This window comes from Lepisosteus oculatus, chromosome 6 (genome assembly GCF_040954835.1).
Source record: "Lepisosteus oculatus isolate fLepOcu1 chromosome 6, fLepOcu1.hap2, whole genome shotgun sequence".
In the NCBI taxonomy this organism is placed as follows: domain Eukaryota; kingdom Metazoa; phylum Chordata; class Actinopteri; order Semionotiformes; family Lepisosteidae; genus Lepisosteus; species Lepisosteus oculatus.
This window is the reverse complement of record NC_090701.1, coordinates 41974165-41994580: the sequence shown is the minus strand read 5'-3', so window position 1 is coordinate 41994580 and position 20416 is coordinate 41974165. Positions and strand designations below refer to the sequence as shown.

Here is a 20416-nt window from a genome sequence, read left to right as displayed (position 1 = left end):
GAACGGTACAGTAAGCAGACAGGAGGGGGCTGGAGCAGAAGCCACACAGGAAGCACGCTCCTAAAAGGCCGTGGGAACAGGACGAGGTAATGTGATGTCAAGAGTCGAGCGCTAAACCTCAGGCGCAGGAGAGAAGACACAGAACATGCCGGTGCACCGGGAATACAAGAATGATCCAGACATGGTGTGGATCAAAGGTAAGCTGTCTGATACAATCTGGCCCCCACACAACTAATTATTGAATGAATCTGTGATTAACTACAGCAGAAGTGAGTTTACAGCATTAGTGAGAGTAACTGGGGACAGAGGAGGAGGGGCTTAAACAAGTAGGCCTCAAGGTAGACTCGTCACACCCACTCTTGGCCAGCACACAGAACCAGTCTTTTTGAGTTCAAGTATAACGATTGGTGAAATGAAAAGGCGTTTCTCCAACTCAAATTGTGAGGTCATGAAGGGTATCCAGGCATTCAATCCATCCAGCAGGAGGTTTTCGAATGAGGAGGCTCTTCTCTTATTGGCAAACGCATATGGAGCAGATGTTGAGGATCTCAGACATGAGCTGGAGAGCACTGGACAAGGAAAAAAGCGGGAAAGACCATCCAGCCAGTCTGTGGGAATTTCTGAACTTTGTGGATCCATACAAAGAGGTTGTTTTTTTAGCTGTTCCGGTGATGGAAAGTAGATGTGGTATTGCCGGTCAGCAGCGCAACATGTGAACGGAGATTGTCAGCCCCTCAGCTAGTGAAGAATCACCTGCACTCCACCGTGACCGAGAACAGATGAACAAGTACAGCAGTTCTCAGCCTCGAGTCTAAACGTGCAAAAGCTCGTTGCACTCAGAGCTCTTACAGTCACAAACTGTTTTCCCTCCTACCGTCTGGTAAACGGTACCGAAGCATTCGGTCCAGGTCCAACAGACTACAGAACAGCTTCTACCTCCAGGCAATAAGACTGCTAAATAGCCAACCTGCAGCTCCTTAGCAAATCACCTGTAATGGCTACATGGACACACAATTCTCACTATATGCAGCATAACTGCACTACATGTATATATTGCACACACCATGGACACATAGCAGCTCTACTCACTTTGAGTTTTATTCCATTTCAAAAATGTAACCTCAATTTTGTGATTTTTGTGAGCTCGCAGAAAAAGACATTTCATTGCCAGCAACTACTGCTGCACGCCGTACTGTTGTGCATTTGATAAATAAACTTTGATTTGATTTTGATTTCCAGTCAGTCACGGGAAACCTGGTTCACCTCGCCATTGAGATGTTATTGCAACATGACACGACACTGCAAAATGAATTGCGTTTCCAGCATTATATTCGGGACTTTGTTATCTGCTTGGAGGATTTGTCTCCTTTAATCTTTTGCGAATAGAAGCAATTGACCGGTCTGTGCCTTTTTGGCTACCGCTGACTGATCTCTAGTGAAAACACGAGCTCCTGACCCTGGGTGGGCCGGTGGTCTATGTGACCAAAACCAAACCCTTCATGATGAGATTTCTTTTTTCAAAGCCAATGATGTGTTTTGTGCCATCTTTCTGTATGACGCATCAAAAAAAAACTTTTGCTGTTACGCAACAACTCAACTATTTTGTCACTAAACTCAAAGTTAAAAGTCAAATGCACAGCAGGTGTGGTAAACACACACGACATCAGACGGGCTCACCTCCTATCGGGTGACCTCTCTCTGCGTTAGGTGGGGGCTGTACCCTGTGTGCGGCCGCAGGTTTCTCCACACGTCCCGTCCGGACCCGAAACACCCGACACGACGGGGCTACAACCCGCCGGAGGACCCGCTGAGCCTCGGCCGAGCCCCGCTCTTCCTCCTGCCCGTCTCGCCGAGGCGGACTTGAACAGATTCTGTTACTCGAAGAAGGAGACGCGACAGTCCCGGTCCAAGCTCAGGGGGGCCACTCGCCGTCTCTTCCAGTTGATGTTTATTTGGGTTTCATCAACGAACAGTCCTCCCCTCCGCAGGCAGTCGTCCCTCCCGGTCTCGTCTCTGATCCGCTCTTCGAAACGAGCGGAGAGCGGGAGCGGAGCTTTTCTTCAAATCTGCGGTTATCGGCCGCTGGGCTCGTGCGCGACACTCCGCTGGTTTAAAAAAAAAACGAGCCCAGAAAATCCGGCACGAGCTACACTTCAGGTTTCGCCCCCCCTCTGCTCAACTCCCGAGGACACGCTGGAAGCCCCGCCTCCCCGCAGCTGCCATTGGCTGAACCAGCCCGTCACTCCAAAACAACACAGCCAGTGAGGTGCCTGGAGCGCTGCGACTGACAGACAAATGGGTTAAGAAAATAGGTGACCTTAATCCCTCCCACTTTGATTCAGTTCACACTCCATGATTAGTGTGATGTGTGTGCACTTCGGGGACGGGGGTGTGATAACATTCAAAATACATAGATGTGTAGACCATTTTCTGTCAAGAAGTTAATTTATACATGTAAATATATAAATGTCACAGACTCCACAGCCGAAACGTTGTCTCCTTTCTTCACTTTTCAGCATGGAATAAACCTTTAACTTGTTCCTTTGCAGCCTACACATGCTGACGCAGCTACCTACTTGAACTACATATGTAAATATATGTTCCTCTGTTGATCTAAATAGCAGATCCAATATCATACTGCTTTTTCATAATAGATGTTTGTGATGAAGGACTGTCACATTTAGCAAACATGTCGGATCACACAACCAGCTGTGTTAATTCTGTAACCAGAATTCCTAAAACCACAAGACCCTGCTGAGCCCAGAGAAGAGCCCCCTCAGCCAGCTGGTCCTGAGGCTCACTGACACCAACCTGCCTCACGCCAGCACAGCTAAAACAGCATGAATCAGTCAACCAAATCACAACACAAGCCAAACAACACTACCCCTCTCACTGGGACTCACACACAAACATAACAACAACTGGAATGCTATAGAACCCTTAGTGATACACACTAGATGAGCACCTAACCAGGCAAAGAGAAACCTGAAGAAGGCTCCACGGCCGAAACGTTGTGTTCTCTTTCTTCTTTTTTTCAGCATGGATAAAACCTATTACTTGTTCCAAAGAGAAACAGAGTAAACTTGTTTACTTGTACATTGTCTACTGTTTGTTTGTATATTGTCTTGATGCACTGTCCGCACTTTGTGTTTTTACACTTGTTTAAACATTCCAGAGACCTTCTGTAAGAATTCCTTTGTACCAGTACCTGTACCAGTTACATATTTCAATAAAGTTCAGGGTCACCCCCATTCTAACACACACAGGACTGGGGAGTCAGGGTCACCCCCTTATTAAAACACACACAGGACTGGGGAGGCAGGGACACCCCCATATTAATACACACAGGACTGGAGAGAGGGGGTCCCCCCCATTCTTACACACACACAGGACTGGAGAGAGAGGGTCACCCCCATTCTTACACACACGCAGGACTGGGGAGACAGGGTCACCGCCTTATTAATACACACACTGGACTGGGGAGCCACACACAGAGCACAGCTCTTAAAGAGCCATGCGCAAACAGCACAGATACCCCGATTTAGGACTCGAAGTCACGTAACGATAAAACCCAGTTAGAAACGTCATGGTTCTTCACTCTCAGAAGTGCAAACTATGTGTTAAGTAGTAAACACCTCCTTCTCCCCCTCAGACTGTACAGAGCACTCACACACACACTCACAATTACACACACACTTATCACTCACACACAGTCACTCACACACTCTTATCACTCACACTCATCACTTACACCCATCACTTACACCCATCACTCACACTCATCACTCACACTCATCACTCACACTCATCACTCACACACACAATTACACACACTCGCTCATACTACACACATGCACACACACACACACACACACACACACACAGATGGACACGTTTACAATCCTGTGATGCAACTGACTACTTTATCTCCTGCGCCACGCGTGGTCTGAAGCAGCATGCCCGGCCTAGGCATGCTGCCAGAATGTTAAAGCCCCGCCGGACACGCCTGAGCAGGGCTTCCCCACGACCTGAAAGACAAAACAGACGACGGTTATTGTTCTTAAATCTGGATTTTTACGTCTCTCTCAAATCCTGGGTTCTGGGTTCAGGAGTGCTCACAGGACACCCCAGATCTCACCCCCCAGGAGAAAGAGACAGACTGTGCTCACAGGACACCCCAGATCTCACCCCCCAGGAGAAACAGACAGACTGTGCTCACAGGACACCCCAGATCTCACCCCCCAGGATAAACAGGCAGGCTGTGCTCAGGACACACTCGCTCACAGGACACCCCAGACCTCACCTCCCAGGACATTCCATGTGGCATGTGCACAAACAGTGCCCCAAAAACTCCCCCCCCCCGCCACCCGCCACCCGCCACCAGCACCCTGGAAGAGTGGAGAGGGGGGCTGCCTGGAGACTGGTGCTCTAAACCTGGGCAGCTGGGCCTGACCCCTCAAGCGTGGGCCTTTGAGAGCCTGACAGGCGCGTTATCAGCTGACATCAAACGAGCCGAATCAATCCCAGGAGCCTCGATCAAAGCTGCACACAGGCCCCAGTCTCCTGCCCGTGACTCTGGAGGTAGGAAGTCCCCTCCTGCCCGAGTGTGGAGTCAGGGACGCAGTCAGGCTTGGCTGCAGCTCTGGACAGGACTTACCCACAGGCGTGTCCCCGGGACGCTCCTCCTGGGCCTCCACGGCGGTCCTGGTGTGGGCGGCAGCGCTGGCGGCTTCTCTGGCGCCTGCGGTGGGGGGGCGGCGGGCCCTGGTCCCGGCGGAGACCTGCAGCACCGAGGCTACCAGGCCGGCGGCCATGTGGCTCAGGGCCGAGGCGGGCCTGTCCAGCTCTCTAGCAGGGCCGGCGCCGTCGGGAGGAGTGCTCGCCGGGGCCACTGTCTCGAGCAGCCCGGTGACTATGTCCTCCACAATGTAGGACAGGCCGGAGCAGGAGGAGGACGTGACGGAGGAGGACGTGACGGAGGAGGACGTGACGGAGGAGGACGTGACGGAGGAGGACGTGACGGAGGAGGACGTGACGGAGGAGGAGGACGAGGAGGAGGAGCAAACCGGGATCGGCAGGTCAGCGAGGGAGCTCGCCCGGATGACGGGCGTGCCGGCGGCCTGCTGGAGCCGGGAGAGCTCTGAGGGCGCCGCACTCTCGTCTCCCGATGGCCTGGACGCTGCCCGCGGGAGCGGGGCGCTGGCCTCCAGCGGGACGAGGGCGCGCACCTCTCCGGTGCCGGGCAAGTCCTGGAGGGAAGCTCCGGGCCGCGCCGTCCGCTCCGCTGTGCAGCGGCTGCGGCCCTCCGGCCTCCTTCTGGCCCCGGCGTCCGGCGCTCCTGCGGAACGAGGTGAGATGGACAGTCTATCTGGAGGTGTGACACAGGCGACCTACAGTTCAGCTAGAATATACACCCACTGTGATCTATCTAGAATATAATATAGTCTACAGTCCAGCTAGAATATACACTCCCTGTGATCTATCTAGAATATTATATACAGTCTACAGTCCAGCTAGAATATACACTCCCTGTGATCTATCTAGAATATAATATACAGTCTACAGTCCAGCTAGAATATACACTCCCTGTGATCTATCTAGAATATTATATACAGTCTACAGTCCTGCTAGAATATACACTCCCTGTGATCTATCTAGAATATTATATACAGTCTACAGTCCTGCTAGAATATACACTCCCTGTGATCTATCTAGAATATTATATACAGTCTACAGTCCAGCTAGAATATACACTCCCTGTGATCTATCTAGAATATTATATACAGTCTACAGTCCAGCTAGAATATACACTCCCTGTGATCTATCTAGAATATTATATACAGTCTACAGTCCTGCTAGAATACACACTCCCTGTGATCTATCTAGAATATTATATAGTCTACAGTCCTGCTAGAATATACACTCCCTGTGATCTATCTAGAATATAATATACAGTCTACAGTCCAGCTAGAATATACACTCCCTGTGATCTATCTAGAATATTATATACAGTCTACAGTCCAGCTAGAATATACACTCCCTGTGATCTATCTAGAATATTATACAGTCTACAGTCCAGCTAGAATATACACTCCCTGTGATCTATCTAGAATATTATATACAGTCTACAGTCCAGCTAGAATATACACTCCCTGTGATCTATCTAGAATATTATATAGTCTACAGTCCTGCTAGAATATACACTCCCTGTGATCTATCTAGAATATTATATACAGTCTACAGTCCAGCTAGAATACACACTCCCTGTGATCTATCTAGAATATTATATAGTCTACAGTCCTGCTAGAATATACACTCACTGTGATCTATCTAGAATATTATATACAGTCTACAGTCCTGCTAGAATATACACTCCCTGTGATCTATCTAGAATATTATATACAGTCTACAGTCCTGCTAGAATATACACTCCCTGTGATCTATCTAGAATATTATATACAGTCTACAGTCCAGCTAGAATATACACTCCCTGTGATCTATCTAGAATATTATATACAGTCTACAGTCCAGCTAGAATATACACTCCCTGTGATCTATCTAGAATATTATATACAGTCTACAGTCCTGCTAGAATACACACTCCCTGTGATCTATCTAGAATATTATATAGTCTACAGTCCTGCTAGAATATACACTCCCTGTGATCTATCTAGAATATAATATACAGTCTACAGTCCAGCTAGAATATACACTCCCTGTGATCTATCTAGAACATTATATACAGTCTACAGTCCAGCTAGAATATACACTCCCTGTGATCTATCTAGAATATTATACAGTCTACAGTCCAGCTAGAATATACACTCCCTGTGATCTATCTAGAACATTATATACAGTCTACAGTCCAGCTAGAATATACACTCCCTGTGATCTATCTAGAATATTATATAGTCTACAGTCCTGCTAGAATATACACTCCCTGTGATCTATCTAGAATATTATATACAGTCTACAGTCCAGCTAGAATATACACTCCCTGTGATCTATCTAGAATATTATATACAGTCTACAGTCCAGCTAGAATATACACTCCCTGTGATCTATCTAGAATATTATATACAGTCTACAGTCCAGCTAGAATATACACTCCCTGTGATCTATCTAGAATATTATATACAGTCTACAGTCCAGCTAGAATATACACTCCCTGTGATCTATCTAGAATATTATATATAGTCTACAGTCCTGCTAGAATATACACTCCCTGTGATCTATCTAGAATATTATATACAGTCTACAGTCCAGCTAGAATATACACTCCCTGTGATCTATCTAGAATATTATATACAGTCTACAGTCCAGCTAGAATATACACTCCCTGTGATCTATCTAGAATATTATATACAGTCTACAGTCCAGCTAGAATACACACTCCCTGTGATCTATCTAGAATATTATATACAGTCTACAGTCCAGCTAGAATATACACTCCCTGTGATCTATCTAGAATATTATATACAGTCTACAGTCCAGCTAGAATATACACTCCCTGTGATCTATCTAGAATATTATATACAGTCTACAGTCCAGCTAGAATATACACTCCCTGTGATCTATCTAGAATATTATATACAGTCTACAGTCCAGCTAGAATATACACTCCCTGTGATCTATCTAGAATATTATATACAGTCTACAGTCCAGCTAGAATATACACTCCCTGTGATCTATCTAGAATATTATATACAGTCTACAGTCCAGCTAGAATACACACTCCCTGTGATCTATCTAGAATATTATATACAGTCTACAGTCCAGCTAGAATATACACTCCCTGTGATCTATCTAGAATATTATATACAGTCTACAGTCCAGCTAGAATATACACTCCCTGTGATCTATCTAGAATATTATATACAGTCTACAGTCCAGCTAGAATATACACACTTCCCCCTTCCCTTCTCCCGCCCTCCTATAACCTCTCACCTCTCCTGTGCTGGGCGGGGGGGGTGTCCGCGGGCACCACTGCGCTCATGACCATGCTGACCAGCAGGCTGCAGAGCGCGGCCAGCATGCCGTCGTGGTGCTGGGAGTCGGGCCACACGCGTCGCTCCGCCAGCGGAGCCACCGACCCAGAGAGCTTGCGCCAGAAGGACTGCAGCCGCCCCTTCCTCTCGCTGGCCGCGGGGGCGCTCTTCCTGTCCAGCTGGCGGGACAGCGCCTCGGGGAAGCCCAGGCACTGCGCCAGCAGCTTCCCCACGAACTTCTCCAGCACGCCGCGCAGCAGCCGGGCGCCGGGCTCTGAGAGCGCGGGGGCGCGGGGCGGGGCGAGGGCGGGCGCGCTCCTGCAGGCCTCCGCGGGCGCGCCGTCCTCCGGCCGCCCGTCACGGCTGCGCTGCGGCGCGCAGGGCTCTGGGGAGATCCTCCTGCAGCGCCCGCGGCCCGGCTCTCCCGGCTCTCCCGGCGGCTCCGGGAGCAGGCCGGCACCCGCGGCGCTGCGGAGGGAGGTGGCGGAGGGCGAGACGGGGACGCTGGCGGGGGGGGCGCGCCTTGCCCGGGCCGGCGGGCTGTCCAGGCACAGGCTGGAGAACAGGACGTCCGTGATGGTGGTGGACAGCTGCTCCACGGTCAGCGGGGCCTGCCCCCCGCGCGCGGCCCGCACTGCCCGCAGGATCCGGCTGACCACGCGCTGCGGGTCGCAGGCCTGTCCCTGCTGGGGCGCCGGCCCGGCGGTGCAGGCCGCCATCAGCTCCAGCGAGTCCGGAGAGCTGCTGTCCAGCTCCGCTGACGACGTGCGGCTGCTGAACTGGGACGGAGACTCGGACGGGTACAGGGACTCAGACGTGGACTCGGACGTGGACATGGACAGGGCCTCCTGGCTCACATAGGCTTTCAGCCTGGCCACCACCGCCTGGACGAGCCCCCTGGACACGGCCTGGACCTCGGCCGGCTGGAGCGACCTTCCCGAGGCCAGCCGGTCGCACGCCGCCGCGCGGAGCAGCCCGCGCACTTCCTGCTCGCCCTCCTCGGACCCCGGAGCCGCGGCGGCGGCCAGGCCCTGCAGGACGGCGGCCACGATGTCGGAGGCCAGGGAGCAGTGCGAGGAGGCGGCGGGGGGGCCGGGCGGCGGCGGCGGGGGCAGGAGCCTCTCGATGATGCGCCGGACGGGCTGGACCGTGCTCTGCTGCAGCCTCGACCTGAGGGCGTCCAGAAGGCCCCCCAGGCGCCCTGGGCCGCCGACGGCCAGGTGGGAGCGCGCGGCGCTGGCGGGGCGCGGGGCCGGCCCGGCGGGGGGGCGCTCCTCCAGCCTGGCCAGCGCGGACGCCACGATCTCCCGGGCCAGCAGGCTCTCCTCGGAGAGCCGCGCGCCCCGCCCGGAGCCGGCCCTCTGCAGCTCCTCCTTGGCCAGCTGGGACTGGATCCCCCGAAAGACGGCGCTCACCAGCTCCCGGGTCTGGAGGCTGAGCTCCGACGCGTCTTCCTCAGGCAAAGAGGAAGAGGAAGAGGAAGAGGAGGGGTCGGACTCCGGACAGCGGCCGGTAGGCGCCGGACTCACCGCTCTCCCCTCTCCGGGCGCGGGAGCTGGCGGCGGCCGGCTGTCGGGGGCAGACGCCTGGAGCTCCAGCTGCAGAGCTTCTTCCTCCTGCGTCTCCTCGGCGACGCTCCGCAGGATGACGCCCACGATCTCCTGGGCCAGGCTGCCGAGCTCCGCCTCCTCCTCCGAACGCTCTCCCGAGCCGCCCAGGAGCCTGCAGGCCGAGCTGTCGGCGCAGGCCTGGCTCTCCACCGACCGGCAGCGCGGGGCCTGGCTGGAGGTGGGGGGCTCGGGGGTGTCCAGGAGGCAGGGGAGGTCAAAGGTCACTGTGTCCTCCTGCGCCTCTGCCTGCAGGAGCTGCAGCGTCTCCACGGCCCTGCAGACCACACCCCACACCAAGCTCTCGGCCCTCCGGGTGAGGGACGGGCTCAGGGGGTTTGGGGGGCACTGCGGGCTCGGGGGACTCAGGGGGCACTGCGGGTTTGGGGGGCTCAGGGGGCGCACCTCCGCGGACGACACTGTGAAGGCGGCCGCAGCGCTTTCACTGGCGCTGGCCTGCAGGTGCTTCACAATGTCCACCGCCTTGTACATGACGTCCCACACCAGGACCCCCGCCTCCTTGACCAGGGGCGAGGACGGGGGGCGCGGGGGGAGCGGCGGGCCGGCGGGGGACCCCGCCAGGTCCTCGCCCTCCTCGGCTCCGCAGGGGGGACCCTCCTGGGGGTCGACCTCCATCGGGGCGTCCTCCGCTGCCTCTGGGGTGGCCATGTTGCCTGGCAGGGACGCCACCGAGGGCCTGGAGGACGCCGGACTCGGGGGGGACGGGGGCGGCGCCCCGCCGTTGGCGCTGCCGCCTGGGCTGGTGCTGTGGGGGGGGCTGAGCTCGCAGCGGGAGCCCGAGCCGCTGGCGCCGCGCGGGGGGCTGAGCTCGCGGCGGGAGCCCGGGTCGCTGGCGCTGCGCGGGGGGCTGATCTCGCGGCGGGAGCCCGAGCCGCTGGCGCTGTGCGGGGGGCCGAGCTCGCAGCGGGAGCCCGAGCCGCTGGCGCTGCGCGGGGGGCCGAGCTCGCAGCGGGAGCCCGAGCCGCTGGCGCCGTGTGGGGGGCCGAGCTCGCAGCGGGAGCCCGAGCCGCTGGCGCCGTGCGGGGGGCCGAGCTCGCAGCGGGAGCCCGAGCCGCTGGCGCCGTGCGGGGGGCCGAGCTCGCAGCGGGAGCCCGAGCCGCTGGCGCCGTGCGGGGGGCCGAGCTCGCAGCGGGAGCCCGAGCCGCTGGCGCCGCGCGGGGGGCTGAGCTCGCGGCGGGAGCCCGAGCCGCTGGCGCCGCGCGGGGGGCTGAGCTCGCGGCGGGAGCCCGGGCCGCTGGCGCCGCGCGGGGGGCTGAGCTCGCAGCGGGAGCCCGGGTCGCTGGCGCAGCACTGGAGCGAGGTGTCGCTGGGGCAGCCGGGCGACTCCTCGAACTCCTGGATGGCCGGGATCAGGATGTCGCTCACGGCCGTCACTACCCATCTCACGAGGCCCCCCAGGACGGGGCCCAGCCCCTCCGCGGAGACCTGCGCACAACAGACATGGCGGCTAGGGCCTTCGCCTTCCTCACCGGGGCCTTGTCCAGGCGCCCGGCCATGTCCTGCAGCCAGGCCACCGGCCCACTGCCACTGGGGGGGAAACCCCACCTCAACACGGGGAGAACATGCAAACTCCACACAGACAGGCAGCCCGGCACCGCATCGAACCCAGGACAGCTGCACCACCTTCGTTTAGTCAAAGTGCAACACCTACAGAGATCATAACAGCAGCTGATAAAAAAGGAGTGCACTGTTCTATCAGAAGACTTACTGTTATAAATCATACTAAACCTTGCCCTGTACTCAATTAGCTCAGGCTGCAGTCTTACAGAACCATGGAAGAAAATAAAAGGCCATTTTCAGAGCAAGCAGCACTGTGCAGCGGGGATCAGGGCTCTCCTCAGGACTAGAAGGTTGCGGGTTCAAACCCCAGGGGAGGAGCTGCTGTGCCCATGAGGTAGCCCTTCACTTGGACCTTCAGCTTCGGCCAAGTAAGTCGCTGTCATTCAGCCGAACCGAACCTGGGCTTGCAGTTAGTGACGTGTGGCAGTGCGCGGTAGGCTGGAAGAATACTCACTCTCTGTCTTAGCTGTTCTTCTATGCTCGTTTTTCTGTGAAGAGACAAGGCACAGCTGACACCAGTCATCCTGACTGAGCATTCAGACACCACGGCGGTTATCTGTGAGTGCTGACACTGATGTGGCCTCTCCACATATTCACAGCTCTGCTCTGCTCTATCCAGAATCAGTAGGGAGCTGGACAGCTTTCGAGTAAACATCTGGACACATGTAGTAAGACTCTGCACCTGCTGGAGCAGGTATCCTGTCTCTGTTTTGTTAAAGCAGACACTGATTTCATCAATTAAAAAAATCATCCCCCTGCATGCCAGTACTCTGCCATGATCATCGGGAGCTAATGGACCTACATTGATCACAAATGTGCTGATCAGCTCTTTAGTCAGCAATTTTGGGTGTTTGAAGAACTCGAGATAGGAAGGTGTGTGTATAAAATTTTAGGAGCATCTTGGAAATTGCAGGTTTCTCAGTCCTGATCTTGGAGGATCCCTGTCTTTGCTGGTTTTTGTTGCAACTAGAACTGCCCACATCCACAGTGGGAGAGACACTGTATCAGGCACACCCACAGTGGGAGAGACACTGTATCAGGCACGCCCACAGTGGGAGAGACACTGTATCAGGCACGCCCACAGTGGGAGAGACACTGTAATCAGGCACGCCCACAGTGGGGGTGACACTGTATCAGACACACCCACAGTGGGAGTGACACTGTATCAGACACGCCCACAGTGGGAGTGACACTGTAATCAGACATGCCCACAGTGGAAGTAACACTTTATCTGACACACCCACAGTGACTCTCATGCCTGCAAGAGAAATCAAGCAACAGGGAGCCAGGATACTGGGTCAAACTCACAGGTGGGTCAGATGCGTGCTCTGAGACTTCTGGGACGGCTCTGAGGGGCAGCTCGTCTCTCCTGGGGACGAAGACGTCTCCGTTGCACGAGACGGGAGAGCCGAGGAACGATGGGTCTCTGTCTGACTCACTGCCGAGGAAGAACAGGAGAGAGTGAGCGACGTTCCTTCTCGGTTTCACTAACCCAGCACAAGTCAGAGGTCAGTAAGAACGACCTTCTGGACTTGGAACAAACCGGCACCACACATGAGCGCGAGCCCCAGGGGTCCACTGGTGCATCGGACTGGTCTTGTCCTCAGTGTCCTTAAACATCAAATCATAGGAAAAGCAAAACAGGAGGAGACCGGGGGAAATCAGCATGCAAACTATCGTAGTAATTAACCGCAATAACTACGTTCCTGAAATACCCCGAGAGTCTCTGGAGACCCCTGAGAGTCTCCAGGATACCCGAGAGATTTAGGGATACCCTGAGGGTCTCTGGGATACCCTGAGACCCCCGGGAAGCCCTGTTTTCTGAGCAGATCTCCATGGCCGTGGAGGTCAGTCAGCAGTTGCAGGAGACAGACGGGCCGAGTCTCACCTGCCTCGCTGTGGACACGGGCTTCCTCTGGGACTGCTGCCAAGCGCATGTCCTGCTTCGGCGCCTTCTGTAGCACAAGACACGCCCTGTTAGAAAGGCTCCGACACACAGGGATCATTGTGTCATAACTATCTGACGGGTGACTTCAGGACCACAGACTGACATCTGATCCAAAGGAAGAACAGACCACCTGAAGGAGCAGTGACTGTCTCATGTTGGGTCATGGGGTCAGGGGTCAGGGATTCTAACTTGGGACCCTCATGGTGATTTAGAATGGTTTAGGGATCAGAGATCAGGGGTCAATGGACAGGGATACTAAACTGGGACCCTGTCCTGGCAACTTAAAGTGGATCATGGGGTCAGGTGTTAGGGATTCTAAGCTGGGACAGTCCTAGTGACTTAGAGGTCAGAGGTCAGGGGTCAGGGATTCTAAGCTGGGACCCTCCTAGTGACTCAGAGGTCAGAGCAGGATGACTGTTGCCCCTCCAGGTGAAGAGTCACCCTGCTTCTCTCTGCTGTCGACAGGCAGCTCTGCAGAAAAGCGCTTCTTGTAGGGCGGCGGTACCTTCTTGTCCCAGCGCCTTTCCAGTCGCAGCTCCCTGTGGACCTCCACCTCCAGCTCCTGCAGCTGCTGACGCAGTCTCTCGCGCCAGGCCTGCGCCAAGGTCAGAGGTCAGAGGTCAGCATGCCGCCGCACTGACTCCTGCAGCCAGGAGCTCCAGAGTGGTGGAGATTCTTAAACCAGGCTTCTCAGGAGAGCCAGCCCTGCGGCCATTACTGGTGCTAACACATGTGTCTGAAGGAGCAGGCTAAAATCATATCAAACCATCAGACTGCAGCTACACACTCCCAGTCAAGTACGACCTCCAGACTCTTTCCAAAAACAGCACAGCTAACCAGGGCAGTGGGATCTGTGCTCACGCAGACCACAGTAAGACACAGTAATGTTTGTCAGGGTGTCCACTGCACAGGAAAATGATCATTAATCTAGAACTCAAATAGTTATCACCGATACTAGTGTCTGTAAAAGGGCAGCTGGCTCAGACAAGATGTAGTCCAGACAAGACCAACATTACCCAGAAGGCAATGGGGACTTCACAGTCACCTGACCATGAATGGAACATTTAAAACCATGATCCAGAGGCATCTAGAGATGTTCGTCATCTCCCGGCTGGAGATGGAACAGGCCTGTGGGCTTGATGAATATTTACACACTGCAGTGAGGGTGAGGAGGGGTGTGGGAGGGAGTGACGCTGTCGCCTGTCTCTTACCAGCTCCGAGTAGCTGTGGGTGTTCTGGTTTTCAGTCCTGCCATTGCGGCCCCTTCAGACAGAGCACAGAGCAGGTCAGTATACGGGCCGTGAGAATGAACGGATAATATTATATACAGGTCACCTCCATCTGTCTAGAATATAATATACAGGCCACCAGTCTAGCTAGAATATAATATACAAGTCAGAATTCTAGCTATTGCAAGCAACAAACACGGTGATTAGCGCCATCTCAGCACACAGACTTTCTCAAGGTTACAGCAGATAACCCTCAGGACCACTTGAGATCTGAACCCACAGCCCTAACCTGAGGCCCTAAGTGCTGTCCTGACCTCTCGCTCTGTCAATCTGTGTGTCCAAGCTGGGACCAGTCACCTTCCTGTTCATTACTGTCTACCTGTCTCTCAATCGATCTAGCTGTGATCTACACAACTGCCTGCATCTTTCCTTCTTGATAACTTTGGCCTGATGGTAAGTGAAGTTCCCCTGGATTGGATCTGACCCCTTCCTGTTTTCCATCAGCCCACATGTTAGCATGAGTGCACATGAGGGCCCAGTGCTCCAGGCTCCCCAGCGTCCCTCCTCCTCCTCACCTCCAGATCCGTGCGGCACTCCCGCAATCCAGTAGCCACTCCCGCAGGTGGCACACAGTTATTCCTGGTGGGATCTGTTTCTTCTCCTGCAGGACCAGGAACTTCCTCACCAGTTCCTTCTGTGAAATCCAGGGAGTCGGTCAGCAAGGCAACCCCCTACGGTTGGGAGACGACAAGACCCCGCTGTCGGCGGCTCGATCGGGCTCCCACCCCCACCTGCTCTCGCAGGAAGCTCTTCTCCCAGTCCAGCTTCACCGTGGTCAGATACTCCCGGTATTGGTTGAACTCCTTAGTGGTGCAGATCACCTTCAGAACAACACAGGAGCAGTGACAATCAGCACAGAGCGGTGACACAGCGACAGGCTCTGCGCTGAGACTACAGAGGAAGGACGATCAGTGCAGAGAGGCGACACAGCGACAGGCTCTGCGCTGAGACTATAGAGGAAGGACTATCAGTGCAGAGAGGCGACACAGCGACAGGCTCTGTGCTGAGACTATAGAGGAAGGACTATCAGTGCAGAGAGGCGACACAGCGACAGGCTCTGTGCTGAGACTACAGAGGAAGGACTATCAGTGCAGAGAGGCGACACAGCGACAGGCTCTGTGCTGAGACTACAGAGGAAGGACTATCAGTGCAGAGAGGCGACACAGCGACAGGCTCTGCGCTGAGACTATAGAGGAAGGACTATCAGTGCAGAGAGGCGACACAGCGACAGGCTCTGCGCTGAGACTACAGAGGAAGGACTATCAGTGCAGAGAGGCGACACAGCGACAGGCTCTGTGCTGAGACTACAGAGGAAGGACTATCAGTGCAGAGAGGCGACACAGCACTGACTCTGTAGAGGATGCCTGTCTATTGGGTCACGCTTCTGAATGTTGTCCTATATCAAATATCATCCTATATTGATTTTCAACTAGCTCTTCCAACTGAGCCACCACAATACACTGGGTGTGACCTCTGACCTCTACTGTTGCTCACACATCAGATGAGCAGCAGGGTTAAAGGTCAGGGGCAGGTGCAGAGGCAAGGGCTTGGGTCTGGGCTCAGCAGGAGCCATTCAGGCACTCGGCCTCAGGGTTTCCAGAGGGGGCTCATGGGGCAGCCGCAGTCAGAATCAGTTCCTGGGTCACAGAGGTCACGGAGGGGCCGAGGTTGTCAGAGCCAGCATTACAGGACGGTGTGGGGAGACCCTCTCCCCTTGCCCTCCGCCTGCGTCCTCGGCCCCTGGCCTCCATCCTTACTCACCTTCTTCTGCGGCGTGAGGAGGCCCTGGCGCACGAGCAGGCGCTGCCGGTCGCGCTGGCTGAAGAACTGCTTCAGGTTGGGGTCATGCAGGCTGTTGTAGGTGCTGTGCAGCAGCCGGCCACTGGGGTCGGTCAGCACAAAATCCGCGCTGTCCTGATGCAGCTGCCGAGGGGGACAGGCGACATGTCAGCCCACAGCCACCAGGGGGCGCCAGCGCATTCGTTCAACAGCAAACTGAACTGGAGGGGAATTCCCTGCTGCTCTTGCTGGACTGTTTAATTGTACAGCGCCTTGGTGCTATATATACTAATGGTAATGATAGTCACAGGTTGTGATGCAGGATGAAGTAGGATGGTGAAGTCCCCGAGACTGGACAGAGAGGGGTGCAGAACCTCACTGAATCTCTCCTCTGCTCAACTGTGGGCTCTGACTCTCACTCCCCCTTTGGGTTTCCCACAAGGAACCTTTGCTGTACTTAAAGGGGGCTCTGTGAAAAAGCCACCATCTTGGCTCAAAACTTGGGTACACAGGTGAGGCCTTGAGCCAAGATGGACACCTGTTCATTGAGAAAAGCTGCAGAATGAGGCACAGCCGGTCTAGGTGAGTATGTAGCACTCAGGGGGAGTGGGATTCCACACAGATCCTATCCTAACAGCTCCTTTCTCTCCATGTGGTAGTAAAACATCCTCCAGAGTGCTAAAGGCTCACTCAGACCAGCTGTACCTCATTCTTGGAGCTGCTTCCTCAGTTAACAGGCAGCCATCTTGGCTCAAGGCCACACCATGGCGCTCGACTTTTGAGCCATGATGGTGGGGTCAACTTCACAGTATAATAATAATAATTCAGGTGGGGAACTGCGTCAGCATGCGTAGGCTGCAAAGGAACAAGTAATAGGTTTATTCCATGCTGAAAAAAAGAAGAAAGAAAACACAACGTTTTAGCCGTGGAGCCTTCTTCAGGTGTGAGAGAGACAGGGCAGTAGGCAAAGGTAAAGTAGCGGGAGAACAAAGGTTGGGAGGGAGGAGGAGTGAGAGGCGGGAGCAGGGGACAGAAAGAGAGGCCAATCAAGAGGTGTGAAGTCAGAATGGGTGCAGAGAGGTGTGAAATGAAACTTCCAATGAATGGAGAAAATTTAAAAGAACAGTAGTCTGTCGTTAAGAGAAGGGAGAATGTGTGATCCTAGCTGCAGAATAATTTTGGTTTCGGTGGTCTTTCTGATGTATGAGATCGGAAAACTGTCTTTGAGAAGATGTCTCCGAGTCTCCTTCCTGTTTCTCCAATGTAGATGTCTCCAAGTCTGGAGTATACCTCTAACTCATCCCCAGCTCACAGCCGAAAGAGACAGAAGGACTGACTGCTGCGTGCTCATGTCCAGAGAGAAGCTCTTACCCTCTCGCAGAGGCTGGTGGTGTAGAAAGTGGTGCGAACTCCGGGGACGATCGGGGTCTTGGATCCCAGAGGCTGATCCAGCAGGAAGTCAGCCACCTCCGTCCCGGCGAGGGGACGGACACCCTGAGACAACACAAAGACAGCAGCTCACAACGGGGCTCGATATCATCGGTTTGTGGTGCAGCACCATCAGTTATTGGGGTGCAGCAGTACAGATCCTTCCTGGCTGAGAACTGAGTGAAATTGTTCTCCGGGGTGGGGTGATCTGGTTCTAGGGGTGCTGACTGTTTCCTCTTTGCAGTAAATTTGCACCCATTGACACAGGAGCTGCAGGAGTGAAAGGCCCTGCTCACAGATAGACCATCTTAAACCTGCAACCTTCCCCTGAGGAGGCCAGAGCCCCTGACCCTTACTACTGCGCCTCACTGAGGAAACCCAACTAGGCCTGCAGACCGGACTTAGGCAAGGAGGGGGGTTAGGGGGGTAGATTTCAGGGTGGGGTCAGGGACAGGAGTAGGGGTGGGGTTATATTTCAGGGTGGGGTCAGGGACAGGAGTACAGGTGGGGTTATATTTCAGGTTGGGGTCAGGGACAGGAGTCTGAAGGGAGTGTCACACACTGACAGGCGGAAGGAACTGAGTCTCTTTATCCTGAAGGGAGTGACCCACACTGACAGGCTGAAGGAACTGAGTCTCTTTAGTCTGAAGAGGGTGACCCACACTGACAGGCGGAAGGAACTGAGTCTCTTTATCCTGAAGGGAGTGACACACACTGACAGGCTGAAGGATCTGAGCCTCTTTAGTCTGAAGGGAGTGACCCACACTGACAGGCTGAAGGAACTGAGTCTCTTTAGTCTGAAGGGAGTGACCCACACTGACAGATTGAAGGAACTGAGTCCCTTTAGTCTGAAGGGAGTAACCCACACTGACAGGCTGAAGGAATGGAGTCTCTTTAGCCTGAAAGGCAGTGTCCCACACTGACAGGCTGAAGGAACTGAGTCTCTTTAGTCTGAAGGGAGTAACCCACACTGACAGGCTGAAGGAACTGAGTCTCTTTAGTCTGAAGGGAGTGACCCACACTGACAGGCTGAAGGAACTGAGTCTCTTTAGTCTGAAGGGAGTGACCCACACTGAAAGACTGAAAGAACTGTCCCTTTAGTCTGAAGGGAGTGACCCACACTGACAGGCTGAAGGAACTGAGTCTCTTTAGTCTGAAGGGAGTGTCCCACACTGACAGGCTAAAGGAACTGAGTCTCTTTAATCTGAAAGGCAGTGTCCAACACTGACAGACTGAAGGAACGGAGTCTCTTTAGTCTGAAGGGAGTGTCCCAAACTGACAGGCTGAAGGAACTGAGTCTCTTTAGTCTGAAGGGAGTGCCCCACACTGACAGGCTGAAGGAACTGGGTCTCTTTAGTCTAAAGGGAGTGTCATACAGTGTCAGGCTGAAGGAACTAAGTCTCTTTAGTCTGAAGGGAGTGACCCACACTGACAGACTGAAGGAACAGTCTCTTTAGTCTGAAGGGAGTGACCCACACTGACAGACTGAAGGAACTGTCTCTTTAGTTTGAAGGGAGTGTCCCACACTGACAAGCTGAAGGAACTGAGTCTCTTCAGTCTGAAGAGAGTGTCCCACACTGACAGGCTGAAGGAACTGAGTCTCTTTAGTCTGAAGGGAGTGACCCACACTGACAGGCTGATGGAACTGAGTCTCTTTAGTCTGAAGGGAGTGTCCCACACTGATAGACTGGAGAAACTGAGTATCAGAAGACCATGAGGAGATCTGAGACAACTCTATTCAAAGCCCTCAAAGTCACTGAAAAATTCAACCCAGCAGATTTCTTCAGAATGAACAGTAAAACACGAACTAGAGGACATATGTGGAAGAGCATTTAAAACTGAGAACAGGAGTCCCGTCTTTACACTAAGGGTGGTGGGAGTGTGGACCAAGCTGCCCTGCCATGTTGTTGAAGCCAATACCCTGACCTCTCAGGATGAGAGTCTTGGATCAATTAGCTACTAACGAGCAGGATGGGCCGTTTGTGACTTCCCCATGACTAAGAACTGGGCTGGGCACCAACCAGAAGGGAAGATGGGGGTTAAGGATGCCCATTACAGCATGTACAACTATCAGTGCTCACTGACACAGAATAAAGATTCAGATGTAATGTTCACTCATTCTTTAACTCCCTGTCAAAATTAATACATGACTCAAAGTGTACACCAGTCAAGCCAGGCACACATTAAAAATAAATCACTCCTAGTAGAAACAGGTGTACACGTACAGAATGGGTCACATTTAGATTCCAAATCCCATATTCTGAGAACAAAATCAATTCCACAGATTCATTCAATGGCTAACAGAAAAGGGCAAACTCACTTCTCTGTGTTTCACATCCCTGCTCGCCATTCTATCTCAGGAATGGGCGACATGGTGCGACTTTGCCACTCGCGGCGATCCGGTGTGACAGCTGACTGGCCTCCCTCGAGACTAACACCCGGAGCAGCGCGGGGCGGCAAGGAGACCTCTGTGACGTCATAAGGAGCGGCGGACGACGAGGCGCGTCACGCGTGAGACTTCCTCCCGCTGACCGTAATGTCCCACGTGGCGATGATGTGAAACGTGCCGTCACTTTTTTTAAATAAACACCCCAGGACATCTTTTCGATCTCAAAGTGCCGAAGCTCTTGGTTCCTTAGGACTTTCACCCCGTGCAGAGTTTGCTTTCGAGGGGCGTTCGGTTCTTAGCAAATAAAAACGAAGCCCCCCGAAACCACAGTGGTGCCAACACGAGTGGGTGTGGGCGGAAAGATATACGTCCTGCTCATGTTGCCCCCCGGCCCGCTCTGCCGCCTC

General features: G+C 54.0%; 1 protein-coding gene across 2 annotated transcripts; it reads right to left on the bottom strand.

The window, feature by feature from the left end:
• Positions 1–3906: 3906 nt before the first annotated feature.
• LOC107078190 (proline-rich protein 36-like) lies at positions 3907–20065 on the bottom strand. 2 transcript variants are annotated; one of them, XM_069191335.1, is made up of 13 exons: positions 19941–20065; positions 17564–17686; positions 16175–16336; positions 15145–15234; positions 14929–15047; positions 14336–14387; positions 13630–13719; positions 13065–13131; positions 12485–12614; positions 11631–11664; positions 7948–11041; positions 4658–5368; positions 3907–4028 (listed from the first exon to the last, which is right to left on the bottom strand). In XM_069191335.1, exons 1-13 carry the CDS (start codon positions 19968–19970, stop codon positions 3919–3921), a joined length of 4812 nt encoding a protein of 1603 aa, XP_069047436.1. In that variant the 5' UTR covers positions 19971–20065; the 3' UTR covers positions 3907–3918. The 2 variants fall into 2 exon arrangements, with proteins under 2 accessions (XP_069047436.1, XP_069047437.1); XM_069191336.1 differs by having other exon boundaries at positions 4658–5338; positions 19941–20064.
• Positions 20066–20416: the final 351 nt, after the last annotated feature.